Source organism: Sitophilus oryzae, unplaced genomic scaffold, assembly GCF_002938485.1.
Source record: "Sitophilus oryzae breed Bouriz unplaced genomic scaffold, Soryzae_2.0 scaffold_1499_pilon_pilon, whole genome shotgun sequence".
In the NCBI taxonomy this organism is placed as follows: domain Eukaryota; kingdom Metazoa; phylum Arthropoda; class Insecta; order Coleoptera; family Curculionidae; genus Sitophilus; species Sitophilus oryzae.
The window spans coordinates 3945801-3959344 of NW_022146168.1; the positions used below are offsets into that span (position 1 = coordinate 3945801).

At 31.4% G+C, this 13544-nt stretch overlaps 1 protein-coding gene across 2 annotated transcripts in view; it reads right to left on the bottom strand.

Annotated features, from left to right (window-relative positions):
- Positions 1 to 9519, bottom strand: part of LOC115877854 (sarcoplasmic calcium-binding protein 1) — a 32302-nt gene extending 22783 nt beyond the window's left edge. Inside the window, exon 1 of one of the 2 annotated variants that reach the window (XM_030894196.1) lies at positions 9287 to 9519. In XM_030894196.1, coding sequence (XP_030750056.1) covers positions 9287 to 9338 — 52 coding nt within the window. In that variant the 5' untranslated portion in view covers positions 9339 to 9519. The remainder of the gene's footprint in view (positions 1 to 9286) is intronic. The other variant, XM_030894195.1, reaches the window with a different exon arrangement.
- Positions 9520 to 13544: the final 4025 nt, after the last annotated feature.

Here is a 13544-nt window from a genome sequence, read left to right on the forward strand (position 1 = left end):
AATTAAAAAAAATGTGCCTGACGATACTAAAAAATACTAACAAAGGTGACTTGTTTCAGTCAGGATTAAATTATTTTTTAAAGCTATATCACTGCCCAAGCTGCAAAACTCCGTTTACTCAGGACATAATTTCAGGTAACTGTAAAGATATATCTATTATAGGAAATGTTATAAGTTATATTTTTTAGATTCAAGAATGGATTGGTAACAAGTTAGATCCTTTACAATATGGATGGAAGAAAAGTCAAAAAGGCAATCGGACACCTATTCAATCAATAGAATATGTGGCGCCTCCTGACCTACTAATTTTTTTTTCAATTGCAAAGAGAGTCAGTGCTCTAAAAATTGCTCTTGTAGAAAACTGGGTCTTAAATGTTCTACGTGTGCTACGGAATCAGTTACACAAACGTTTGTATTTTAGTTGAGGACACAAATGACGCTCAGGATGACGTGAGCAGATTTTATTTAATAAGTTTAATTTAATAATAATTTTTTTTAACAATAATTTTATTTAATAAATAATATCTAAACGTTATTTTTAATTGTTTTTATGCTAAAAATTATACTTTATCTATATTATCACTATACTGTTAACGCAAAAATTATATCTGATTGGTTTAAGAAAACTGGAAAATTTATAAAACGGTATAGTAAAAAATTGCTCTATCTCTATTATTATTTATTTTAGAAAAAAAAATATTGAAGGTAAAATGTTCCAAATTTAATTCTCTACAAAAGAGCCTATTTTTAGTTTTTTCGAAAAAAGTTATGCAAACGGAGATATTTAAAAAAAACGAAAAAATCCAAGATGGCGGCGGTGTTTTTCAACCTTCTCTCACTGGGACCGAATGGGACTTTTGAGGGGTTAAATAGGAGATCATTATCTACACATTCCCGTTGAGATCGGTTGGTTACTAATTTTTTCCACCTCAACCTCCAGATTGACTGGCCTATATGTGCTCTACAGTTCCAGTACATTCAGTGCAGCGTCTGTAGAGGTCGTTGGACATTATTTGTTCTCATAAAATGTACTTCCTGTGATTTTTCGTATTGGTAACATTGTCCTGGATATTTAACATGAAACCTTCTGTCTCTGGATATATTGCACCATTCTGAAGCCACTATAGTGAGTCTGCTCGTCTTTGTAGCATAATTTATAAAATATGTGGGAAATATTAAATATAATACATTAATTTAATATAATGTTAAATTAGGTTTCTGTATGTTAACATTAGGTTTCTTATAAACAAATATATAGATGGCCCTGGTAGTTCAATTTATAAATTTCGTTTTTTTGCAATAATGGAATTCGGGTGATCGCCATTATTTTATTTATACCGCTACAAGTGTTAACAGCCTTTGGTTTTCGACTTATTACCAAATATATTATATTCTTATTATTTTGGGGTATAAACCTGGTGCTGGGTAAGAAATTGATTTACAACCCTTAACTCGGTTCCCTGTTAATTATAATTTATTTTAGAACTTTGTAGAACTTTTCCTAAACCACACTTACAACCATCAGCGTGGAAAATAAAAAAGATAATATTTCCTGCAGTAGTTGTTTTATTGACCAGTCTTCAGAACCTTACGTTACATCTTTGACATTCTGATATTCTGGTTGTAATGTTGTTGACTTTAAATTTAAAAGAGTGTAGTTATCGTCAGTGTTTACGATAGCACGGTGTAGGTTTTCAGTATGGTTATGAAAGTAGATTCTAAGATTTTAGTATTGAAAATACTTCTGGCCGCGTTTATATGGGACCCGTCTTTGAAAAATCGACATGCTAGAGGCGACATGGGTTCAATAATAGGCAGGTTATTGAACCCATGTCGCCTCTAGCATGTCGATTTTTCAAAGAGGGTCCCATATCCCATATCCCATCAACTTGTCAACACGTAAGTCGATAGTTTAGCCGGCGTTGATTATCGAATAGAGGAAGGACGTTCGAGGGCCGAAATGAGGTCTTATCAGTGGGCCAACAATTTTATGGATATGGATGTTTGTCTGAGCCGGCGCGGCGGATAAAGAAAGCATATATTATTATAAAAAAGAATATGCGTCAAGGCATATGGGTTGATAGGTACAGTTTGGCTATTTTAATCTAACTCTCTCCGTATGAGAAGCAAGGGGCAAATTATACGTGAAAGAGCGGAATCACATAAATAATAAATTTAGACTAATGCAATATTTATTAATCATTAAAAAGAATAATTAATCAAATCATTAAGTTCCAAAACATAATAACTCAGGTCTCATCGGATCTGCTGATACATTTTGCTAAAATTTAGGCTATTTGGACCTATATTTTTTATGATTATCATTTTTTTAATTAACCACTTAAACAAGAAAAAAAGCAAAGAATTGCATGGTTTCCACCGCCAACAGGCGTAAAACAAATGAATCCAAGGCGTTGCCAAATATTTATTGGATTGAAGTTTTTATCCTTTGAATATTGTTGTAAATAATAATTATCATTTAATTAGTGTTATATGAACTTTTTACTTTAAAAACACTCAAAGAATCACCTTCTGAAGTTTGGCCAGAGACTTAATAAAACCCTGTATTTAAAAAGGGCTAGCTAGTGATTTAGTAAGCTATGTTTATTTTAATGGGAAAAAAGTTATTTCATAAAAAATAAACAAACCCATAATATAAATACTATACACTAATTAATTCATTTTAAATGTATTTAAATAGGCACTTATAATTGAAAAATGGACAGGAGCACTTAAAATCACTTCATAGAATATAGGTACCAAATATACAAAAAAATCGAATAAAAAAACCACAAATAGCACATTATAATCTGCATTATCTGAAATCAAACTATACCTAAAAGGCTAATAAAATAATAGTGACAAGACTAAATAAAAGTGACAAGACGCCGACATCCATAACGTGATGAGCGGTTTTAAATAATTATTCCGAGTTATTATTTCATACGTGTTTTACAATTATTGTAATACAGTAGCATTCCTTCAAATACATTTTAATTTAAGTATATTGTTGATATAGTCATATGAATGATTATAGCCCGTATGATTTCTAAAATAAAAAATCAAGCGTGTTTTTATCAGAATTATTAAATAATTAAGTAGAAATAGTTAATATTTATTAACTTCGTAAATGTTATATTTTAATATAACTAGGGATTATCTTAAGTTTAAATTATGGTAAACTTGTATGAATTTCAATTTATCTTAGGGAAGACAATATAGATTTTAGGCAGGAGAACTCAAGGGAAGGACTGTGTAACTAGTAAGTAAGACTTATGAAATCCTGAGCATGCGGCGATAACACCACATTTCAAAGATGATTTCACTGGTAGTACACATTCGTTGAATGGTTTCTTTTTTAGATAAAGAAGATCTAAAGAAGATATGTTATATGTACCTATAAGTACTATACATTTTTTTTTACTTTAAGCAATGAAAATGTTTTTGGGAATGCGGAAATTAATAAACAGCAAGCAACCAATACATAATGGGTTATTTGTTATTTTTTAAAAGTTTTAGTACTATTTTTTAATAACAATAGGCGTTGAGCAATCTAATTTACTAGCTTTACATTCAACGGTTATTAGCAAATATTTTTAATAAAATTAATATAAATAAAAATGCATCTCAATTGAAATGAAAATATAGTAATAAACATAAATTAGATAGTAATAAACATAAATTAAAATAAAAAAAAGAAAAAACAAAAAATTTATCTACAAGACCATGTGCTTATATGATTTGTTTACTAAAAAGTTAAATTTGGAAAAATTATTCAAGCAGTACGTATATTTCGATTTTTTTCCAGTTAGTCATGTATACTGTTGGCTAGAATTTGCCTATTTACCTAATGAATTTACATACAAAAATTATCAGAATGATTCGCTTGCCAAATATATCCAAGATGGCCTGAGGCAGGTTTTTTATATTTTAAACATCTATAACAATATAAAACAATTATTTTTTATTATTTTGTTATTAAAATATTATTTTATTTCAATTTATTTTTGGAATAGCACACATACAGATGTTTAATATTACAGATGTTAATTTAAACAATTCCAAAATTTAGTGTAAAATAATAATTTATGCTGTAATAAACACTTCTCACTTGTTTATACGTCACAAGATTATATGCCATTTTAATATGATTTCCAGAAGAATTTAAATCTAACCATTAAATACATTAAGCCTTGAAACGCCAGTTGGCAGTGACGCTTATGCACTATAAAAAACAATAAATATTTTGCTATTTTACGAAAAGATATTAAAATATTTATGACAATCACATAAAGTACACGACATTGTACTGCATTGTGTTGCATAAATACCTTTGCTAAAATATCTGATGAGCTCCACAAATAATTTTATTATATATTAAGATCAAAATCATAATCATTATCATCATTTTCAGCTTATTCAGTTATTTCCAATTATGGTGTAGCATCCCTCACATATTTAGATACTCTCTTTGTAGCTGGGTTCATTGTTGTCTATTGTTGGCTATGCGGGCCCCAAGTTATCCCTGCTAATTTCCTAATATCATGGTCCCATCTTAGGTTAGGCCTTCTTCTGGGTCTCTTAATTCCTCGTGGTTACCATGATGTCATTTTTGTGGTCAATCTGTTGTCTGTTCTTCTTGCCAGGTGTCCTGCCTATTGCCATTTGAGGGATTTGACACTGGGGATGACATCTATTACCTTGGTCTTTTGTCGTATCCACTTTATTCTATTACGGCCTCTCTTGGTTATTCCCAGCATATTTCGTTCCATTGAGCGTTGTACAACCTGCAGTTTCCTTATAATGTCCGTTTTAAGTGCCTAGGTTTCGCATGCATAGGTCATGACTGGTAGTACATATTGTCGAATGTTTTCTTCTTTAGATAGAGTGGCATTCTAGAGTGGCATAAGTACTTAATACTAGAAGAATTAAGTCAATTCTTCTGTTAATTTCTGGTAGTAGTGATCCCGAGCTTTGTTTTAATTGTCCCAAATATATACAGGGTGGTCCGAACTGTATTCCGGAAACTTCGGCAGCATATTCTGAACATAAAATTAAGTAAAAAAGTTCGTATAAATGTATGTCCGGAAATGCTTAGTCTCGGAGATACAGGGTGAAAAAATTTCATTTTTATTTCGATTTTTTCTTAATAATTTCTGAAGTAAATTCGGTATTTGAATGAAAATTAGTATTTGGTTTTTTTTAACATAAGAAATTCGATTTCGATGTCAATGTGACTCCTACTTGTAGAGGGCGCCACCTACATGTTTTTAACTGTTTTGAAGAGTAATAACTTTTCGTCTGTGCCTGTATAAAACTAGTAAGTAAAAAAACATACATTTACGACGTTTTTTACGTAAAAAGGTCTCTTGGTAAAAATCTCTACAAATAGTGGTTCTCGAGATATTTGGAATCGAAATTATAAATACTTGTCATCATTGACATAAATTAAACATGTTGACTAAATAGTTATTAGACTGAAATAAAAAATAAAACTTAAAGGGAATTAACAAGCAGAATGAGTGGGAAGAGGCATCTGACAATAGAGCAGAATGGAGAAGAATTGTAAAGTCAGTTAATAGCGACAACCAAAAAGTAAAGAGGCAACAAAGCAATGAGATTTTTGAATGTCTGGAGTGCGGTCGTATCGAGCTTTTCAGTCACAGAAAAGCTCATGAAAGAAAACGCCTTGCGTGACCATCTTCTGATGCGTGTCAAATACTCGTCAGCGAGTAATGGCAGTTATGTATGTATGTATGTAGACTGAAATCATAAACTTGAAATGTTTTTGTGCCAGAAGTTCGACAGAAACTGTTTTATCATCATTTTTCGCAAAAAAATTTATGAATAATTTAAAAAAATAAAAAATTCCCAAATTTATTATTTCAGTCAAATAACTACCTACTGAATGTGTTCATTTTTTGTGAATAATGACGTGTATTGACTATTTCTATTCTAAATATATTGAGAACGGTTCTTCGTAGCAATTTTTATCAAGAGACATTTTTTACGTATAAAGTCACGGAAATATATATTTTTTACTCAGTACTTTTATACAGGTACGGTCGAAAAGTTATTACTCTTCAAAACAGTTAAAACACATGTAGGTGGCGGCCCCTACAATTAGTCAAAAAAATAATTGTAAAAATATTGTCAAAAAACTCCTAGACACCAATTTTCATCCAAATATTGACGTTACTTCAGAAATTATTTGGAATAAACCGAAATTAAAATGAAATTTCTACACCCTGTATTTCCGAAACCCGAAACTATGCATTTTAGGACATTTATACGAACTTTTTCACTTATTTATACCTGTAGAATATGCTACCGAAGTTTCCGGAATACAATTCGGACCACCCTGTATATTCTTCTACTACATATTTCCAGTGCTGTGTTATTTATTAGAATGACTTCTCTTTTCTCTAGTGCGTATGACTTTAGTTTTTATTAATAAAAATAATTAATAATTAAATTCATTTTGAGACACACTTTGTTGCTGGCTGTATTTAGTTCCCCCCATTAGTATGTGCTTGTAGTTCTTCACCACTATTGATGATCAAAATAATACAAGTTAAATACAGTCTTAAATTCACAGTCTTGTTTAACGTATCTGTATGTTTATGCATTTTAATAAAAAAAACTAGTTTCGGGGTTTAATTACTGAACGTTCTGATGCTTGATCATTGCCTCAATGAAATCTATGAATTTTTTTTGATTCAGGGTGCATCCACATCATTCACAATGTCAATGTGTCACTTTAAAATATATTTTTGTTAAGGTTATAAGTATTTGACGATTTGATTTTTTTATCTTTATTTGATATTGCATTAACCATTTATCAAAATTAAAAAAAAAATAATAATTTGCTAGAATAATAACTCATATAAAAAGAAGTCTACGGATAGGATTATATTTTATTAAAACATACAATATAATTGATTTTTGCTTAATTTACTATAATATTATATTGCTCATAGCTATAGATTCTTCGGTTGCAGCAGAGATATTTACTCTCAGTTAAAATCCAATCATAGATACCTATAATTCTCCAGAAATTATATACAGGGTGGCGCACCTCATTCGCCTCGGTTGATTATACGAAAACGGAAAAATGTAGAAACAAAATATTTTATGGGTATATGTGCATAATTTAAAAAAGGCAATGTGCATAATTTAAAATTATTTTGAAATGTACAGGATATGTCAGAACTAAGATCCATAAAATAAGTTATATTTTTTCTTACGGAACACCCGGTATTTTATTTCATTTTCGGATTCTTGTGCCCTAAAAAGGGCATTTATTATAAGGGTTAAATATGTTTAAAACCTTTGGTTTTTGAGATATTTAAAGATATTTAAATATGCATGCTACAATAGAATAAATTATTAACACCCTGTACTTTAGTTTTCAGAATTAATTCTTGTACTTAGTTTAAAGGTAGAGAAATAAACTTTACTGAAAAATGTTAACGCTTCCTTAAACTTATACAGGGGTACCAAATATTGCTGATCTATTTAAGGATTTATTTTATATCAAAACTTCGTTATTTCAAATAAAACACCCTGTATTTTTTAAGACAAGTCGAAGCAGATTCAAATGCTCTTTCAAACTATATTAGAGTTTTCTATACCTATCTACCTCAGATTTTGAATATAAAGCGATTTTTTAATAAAATGGCAATCAAGACGGCTCGGCTGGTGTCGCCATGGCAATTTTCTAATGACAATTACTAACTATTTCTAAAATCGACATTATGTTTATGGACATTATTATTTAGATTTATAACAATTTACTTAAATTTACCTAAAATAGTTTAATAAGTAAATATTCATTATTTTCTCAAGAAAAATACAGCAGTATCTGCTGGCTGAACGAATGGATATGTAACTAGAGATTTTATTTTGTGAAGAAAATTGCTTCTTGGCTTCAAGGGCTTATGATATCCATATAGGAATCTTCCTGATAAGCGTTCCTTTGAAGAACTACTTCTCCTATTTCGTAGTTGGAAGTCTTTCGTTGGAAGTGAAGAAAATGAATTTGCCCTAATTGGCTCTTTTAGAGAAAATCCATATCCACAAGTCATCGTAAAATAAATCAAAGAACTACTTCGTTATTCTTGATAGAATAATAAATACATATTTAATAAATATTATTTATTAAACTATTTTAGGCAAATTAAATATAAGAAAACTGGTATAAATTTAAATAAAGTCTATAAACTAATTTCAAAATTGCTCTTTATTCAAAATCTGAGCTAGATAGGTATAAGCGACCCTAATAGAGTTTGAAAGAGCATTTGAATCTGCTTTGATTTATTTAAAAAAATACAGGATGTTGTATTTGATATAACAAAGTTTATAAATTACCTTTGGCTTAAAAGTCAGCACAAGAATTAATTCTGAAAAGCAATGTACAGGGTATTGACAATTTTGTTTTATTATAGCATGCATATTTAAATATCTTTAAATATCTTTGAACATATTTAAATATCTCAAAAACCAAAGCTTTTAAACATATTTAAACCTTATAATAAATGCTTTATTTTGTATCCATGGTTTCAAAAATGAAATAACATACCGGGTGTTCCAGAAGAAAAAATATAACTTTGGTGTGGATCTTAGTTCTGACATACCCTGTACATTTCAAAATAATTTTAAATTATGCACATTGCCATTCCACATATACCCATAAAATATTTTGTTTCTACATCTTTCTGTTTTCATATAATCAACCGAGGCGAATGAGGTGTGTGCCACCCTGTTATAGTTCGCACTTTTAGAATCCCCTTAAAAGTAGTCGTATAAAATTTAAACGTTTACCTACTAAGTGGTATTTTCAAACAATTCTGCTAATTTCATAAAAAAATATTGTAATATACCATTTTTATTGGAATAAAAATTAACAACAAAAGTTATAACGGGGATTGATTTAAAATTTACTTCTACAGATATGCAGTCCACACTTACTAAATCTGTTTAAATGCAGTAATGCAGAAATTCAAGGATGTGCATTTTTGAATGAGCTTATTCTTATAATAATTAATATTTAACTTGCCATAGAGATAATTAACCACGAAAGCCAACCTGTGTTGTCCAAACAATAAACCATTTTTTGAAAGCTTCCTTAAAAACGTCTACGGACCTAGCTAATGTTACATCTATAACTTTCTAAAGATATGCGGTCCACACTTTCGAAATCTATTTAAATGCAGTACTGCAGAAATCCAAGAAAATGCATTTTTAAACAAGCCTCTACACCTTAAAACAATTGAGATTGACTTACCATAGAGATACTTAACTACGAAAGCCACCCTGTTGTCCCAACAATAAGCCATTTTTTTTCCTGGAAAACAAAATCAAAACAGAACTTGTTACGGGGCGTATCTTCGGAACTTTTTTGGAAAACCGGGTCCGCTCACGTGGTCGATATATTAAAATAAAGCCGGCGCGTCGCGGCGGCCAGAGACCGGTGGCCGGCGTCTATTTTAAACCGTACTAGTTGTAGTCTGACGTCGGCGTCCCTATCATACGCAACGGGACGTCGTCGTCGTACTAATGACGAATAAAGCGGGGAAGTGGCCAACTAGCTGCATCTTCAACAAATCTTGATTTAACCCGACGCTTTCTCGCAGAAAGTTGGCTTTATCAGACCTCTGGTTCTAAATGTTAACTTATTGATTTACTGGACAACCACCACTAACTGGACCAGAACCGTTCTGCTTCCTAAGTGGAAACCAACTTAAAGCAGAACTCAAGAACCTAGAAGATTCCATCTGTAACCTGGAATGGGAAATCTTCAACGGTCTAAGACATTCGAAGACATTTCTCTGGATTTACGACTGAGAAAAATATTCTCCTTGATTTAAGTAAGAACAATCTTCAGATAGTCGCAGGGTTAGGTTAGGTTGATGGGGTTTGGCATACTGTTTGATCCCTCATGAGATGAGAGGAAGATACCAAACCTTCCTCTCATTTTTTCTTTGCGTTAAAGCACTTGCAAAGTTTCCGATGTTGCTGATGTTGAGTTCTGCTGCCTCCTGCAAAAAAACTTCCCTCAAAGTTTTATGGTGTCGGTATTCCAGTGCCGCACAGTGGCACAGCTGGTGCTCTATGGTTTCTTCTTCCTCTCCGCATTCTCTGTAGTAGTCGTTGTTAGAAATCTTGCATCTCACGATTTTTATCCCCGTGGGGCAGTTTCCAGTGACGACACTTACAATTATGCGTACTAGGTACTTTTTGTGCTCTAGTAGTTGTTTTATCTTTTTGCTATCTACCACTGGTCATAGTCTTCGAGCTGTCGCGATGTTTTAACACTGTCTCATCAATGAACATATCAGTAGATTGAAGCTAAGAAACAACGACGGATGCAAATTCTGTCGTACGTAGCCTATCCCATAACAGTGCAGATGAGATTATGAGATGCGCTTTTAAGAAAGATTAATAATATATCTAGGAAGAATACCAAGCTCTAAAATGATCGAATGAGAATATTCTGCCGACAAGGGAAATGAAGTTTTTAAAAATTTAAATTTTTAAAATTTTTAAAAACAAGTTGGTTACAATAAAATACATAACTCGTGTCGGTTACTAAAGTTTTTCTAATTTCTACAAGTCGTTCATAAATCGTTAAACGTTGGAAACTGTGCTTCCTCGTTTGGCGATAAACATGAAAGGCATACCGTATTACCGAGGCTATTACCCATTGTTGCTAAGATTTAGTTGCTGTGTGTGGACTTTAGCCTAGTTGGAAACAGACAATGTCGATCTCGTACATCAACGAATTGTGTTAACTAAATAGTCTTGGTCAAGACACTAAGATTAAATAGTGGATTCTAGTTCACAACTAGTTGTCAACTAGAATGTTTCCAATCTTTATTAAAGATGTCTTTGGATACGTCAGCATAGATTTCTGAGCTCTGCATTTTTGATGAAAATTTTGTATGTTGGAAAAATTTCTTTCTAAATTTTTAATTTTATAACTCTGTTGGGCCCTTCTACTCATAGAATGTATATGTTACGGTTAAAGTACGATCTCCGGTTAATGTCGACATTAACAGGTTAATGTTTGGGTTTGGTTATGTTTTGGGTTGTTTTGTTTTGTGTTATTCTCGACATTAACCTGTTAACGTCGACATTAACCGGACATCGGACTTTAACCGCAACATATATATGTCATAGGCGTATTTTAAAACCAGGCTTATTATAATAACCTAGGCTTTTTCAAAATGACTAGGCATGTTGTAAAACTATAAAAATTTCACAATAAGACTAATGCCCAGAAAATCAATGAATATCTAAAAAAACAAATATAAATTAGTAAAAACCAACAAACCCCACCAAATATCCAACTAACCAATGAATTAACACCCTTCAAATAACCACGCTAACCAACCCGCCAATAAATAATATGCCCAGCCTAGGCGTATTATAATAAGCCTGGTTTTACAATACGCCTACGATATATACATCATACAAAAAACAATAAGATTGGACAAGGCTTTGTAGATAAGAAAGATGAAAGTACTTGCCTCTCTCAGTTTCTTGTATTGAAGGCAAAGTACTCATCCGTCCAATATAAGATAAAGAGAATGGAAGGTTGATAAAATTGTGTAGCATATTCCAGCTGCGATCTCTTCACCTGCAAAATAAGGCCGATGATCAATAAATACTTTTCTAAAGATAAACGGTTTGGACTACACCACATGCACATAGCCAGAGTCACATTGCCACCCTCTTTTCCAAATTAGGTTGGTTGGTAGCTTAGACGATGCAAGTAGTCCAATGAGGCCTAAGTGAGCTATAGTCTTTTTGGATTACCTTCCTGCCTCTACCGATCAGATAACAGATTGGTGAAAGTAATAGGTTAGCACCAATATCATCAATGTTTTAGAGACATACTTTGGAATACTCTTCAGTTTGTAATATTATATTGAAAACAGTGCATGCAGTGCCAACTCATTTTTATCTATAGTAGTCGAACTGTGACGTCGGCGTTACTATTAACTGCACTAGGACGTCGTACCAATGACGACAAAAACATGGACGCAGCCAACTATAATCATATCGTCGGCTTTATAACGAAAAGGCGATCTCGATTTTTGCTACTTTTCAGCAGATCAATTTAAAGAAAATTACTTGCTTTATTTGGCGATTAAATGTAAAGTCCTCTTTGTTAAGGCCTTTTTTGCTTTTTTGATTGCTGTCTCTCAATAGCTCGGTCGGCTAATCTTATAATGACTGATCTTTTTTGTGATGTTAGATGACATGATTTAAAGTTCATGTATCTCGCGGACCATGTTTTTTTTGTATATCACTGTGTTCTTACGCTATTATTTATGTGATGTAGGGCTTAAGAGAGAAAGAAAAATAAAACGGCCTTAACAAACCACGAGACACTAAAAAAAATCATCAATTTAATTACAGTGAAATAAAAATTTAAAAAATGGAAAAAATACAAAAACAGAGAATTTCTAGAAATGATTTTTGAAAATAAAACCACTTAAAACAAAACGATTTATTTTCAGAATAACTAATATAATCAACAATAAAAAAAATAAACATAAAAGCATAAAGAACATAAAAACTCAACTTATATTAAATTAAATTTTGTGGTGACCCATTTTCGCGTGTTTTACAGGGTTTCTGGTTTATGAGCAGAAGTACAAAGACGCGGTTTTCATATTACTATGCTACTTTTTCATGAAACTAAAAATGATACACACATATTTGTCCTAGCCCTCTTAGTTCCTGAAATACAGGGCAAAATTGAAATTGTTGCGTTTTTCGACTCGAAGGGACCAAGAGGGTCAAAAAATGCAACATTTTAAAATTCGCCTTGTATTTCAGGAACTAAGAAGACTAGGTGTGTACTATATACTAGGTATGTGAAAAAGAAAAGCTGCTGTTATAAATTTATCATAAAATAAATAAAAATATATAAAAATCTGATGTAAGCCTTTTATAAAACTTTAAGACTTTGTTTAAGTTCTTAAGTTCTTTTATAAAAATATTGAAATCTTTTTAATGTATAAGTGTTTTCTAAAAAGACTTCAATCTTTTTCTATTTCGTAATAAAGATTTAAATTACAAATCATTTTGAAAAAGCCTTAAATATTAAGTCCTAAGTCAGCTTTCGAAAAATGACTTAATATCAAATGGCTTAAGTAATTAAAATTATTTAAATCAAAAAAAAGACGAAAGAAAGTTTTCTGTGAGCTTGCAGCTCTGGATATAGATCGCATAGATAGCGTTCTTAAGAGACATAATTTAAACCCATTTTAAGCTTGTTTCTTAAATATTTCAGTTCCGACATTGGACATCCTTAGATACCTGCTTTCTTCTGAAGGTAATTGATTAACCAACTCTATGCTCTTCTGGAACAAAAAATAATGATTTGAATGCCATGAAAACCTTCGTTTTACAAAATACTTTACTTTTATCTTACCAGTTACAGAAAAAGATTTATTTTTGTATGATAGACAGACAAATATTTCAATTGACGCTAATACTATGCATATAACGATATACAAATTATGTGACAT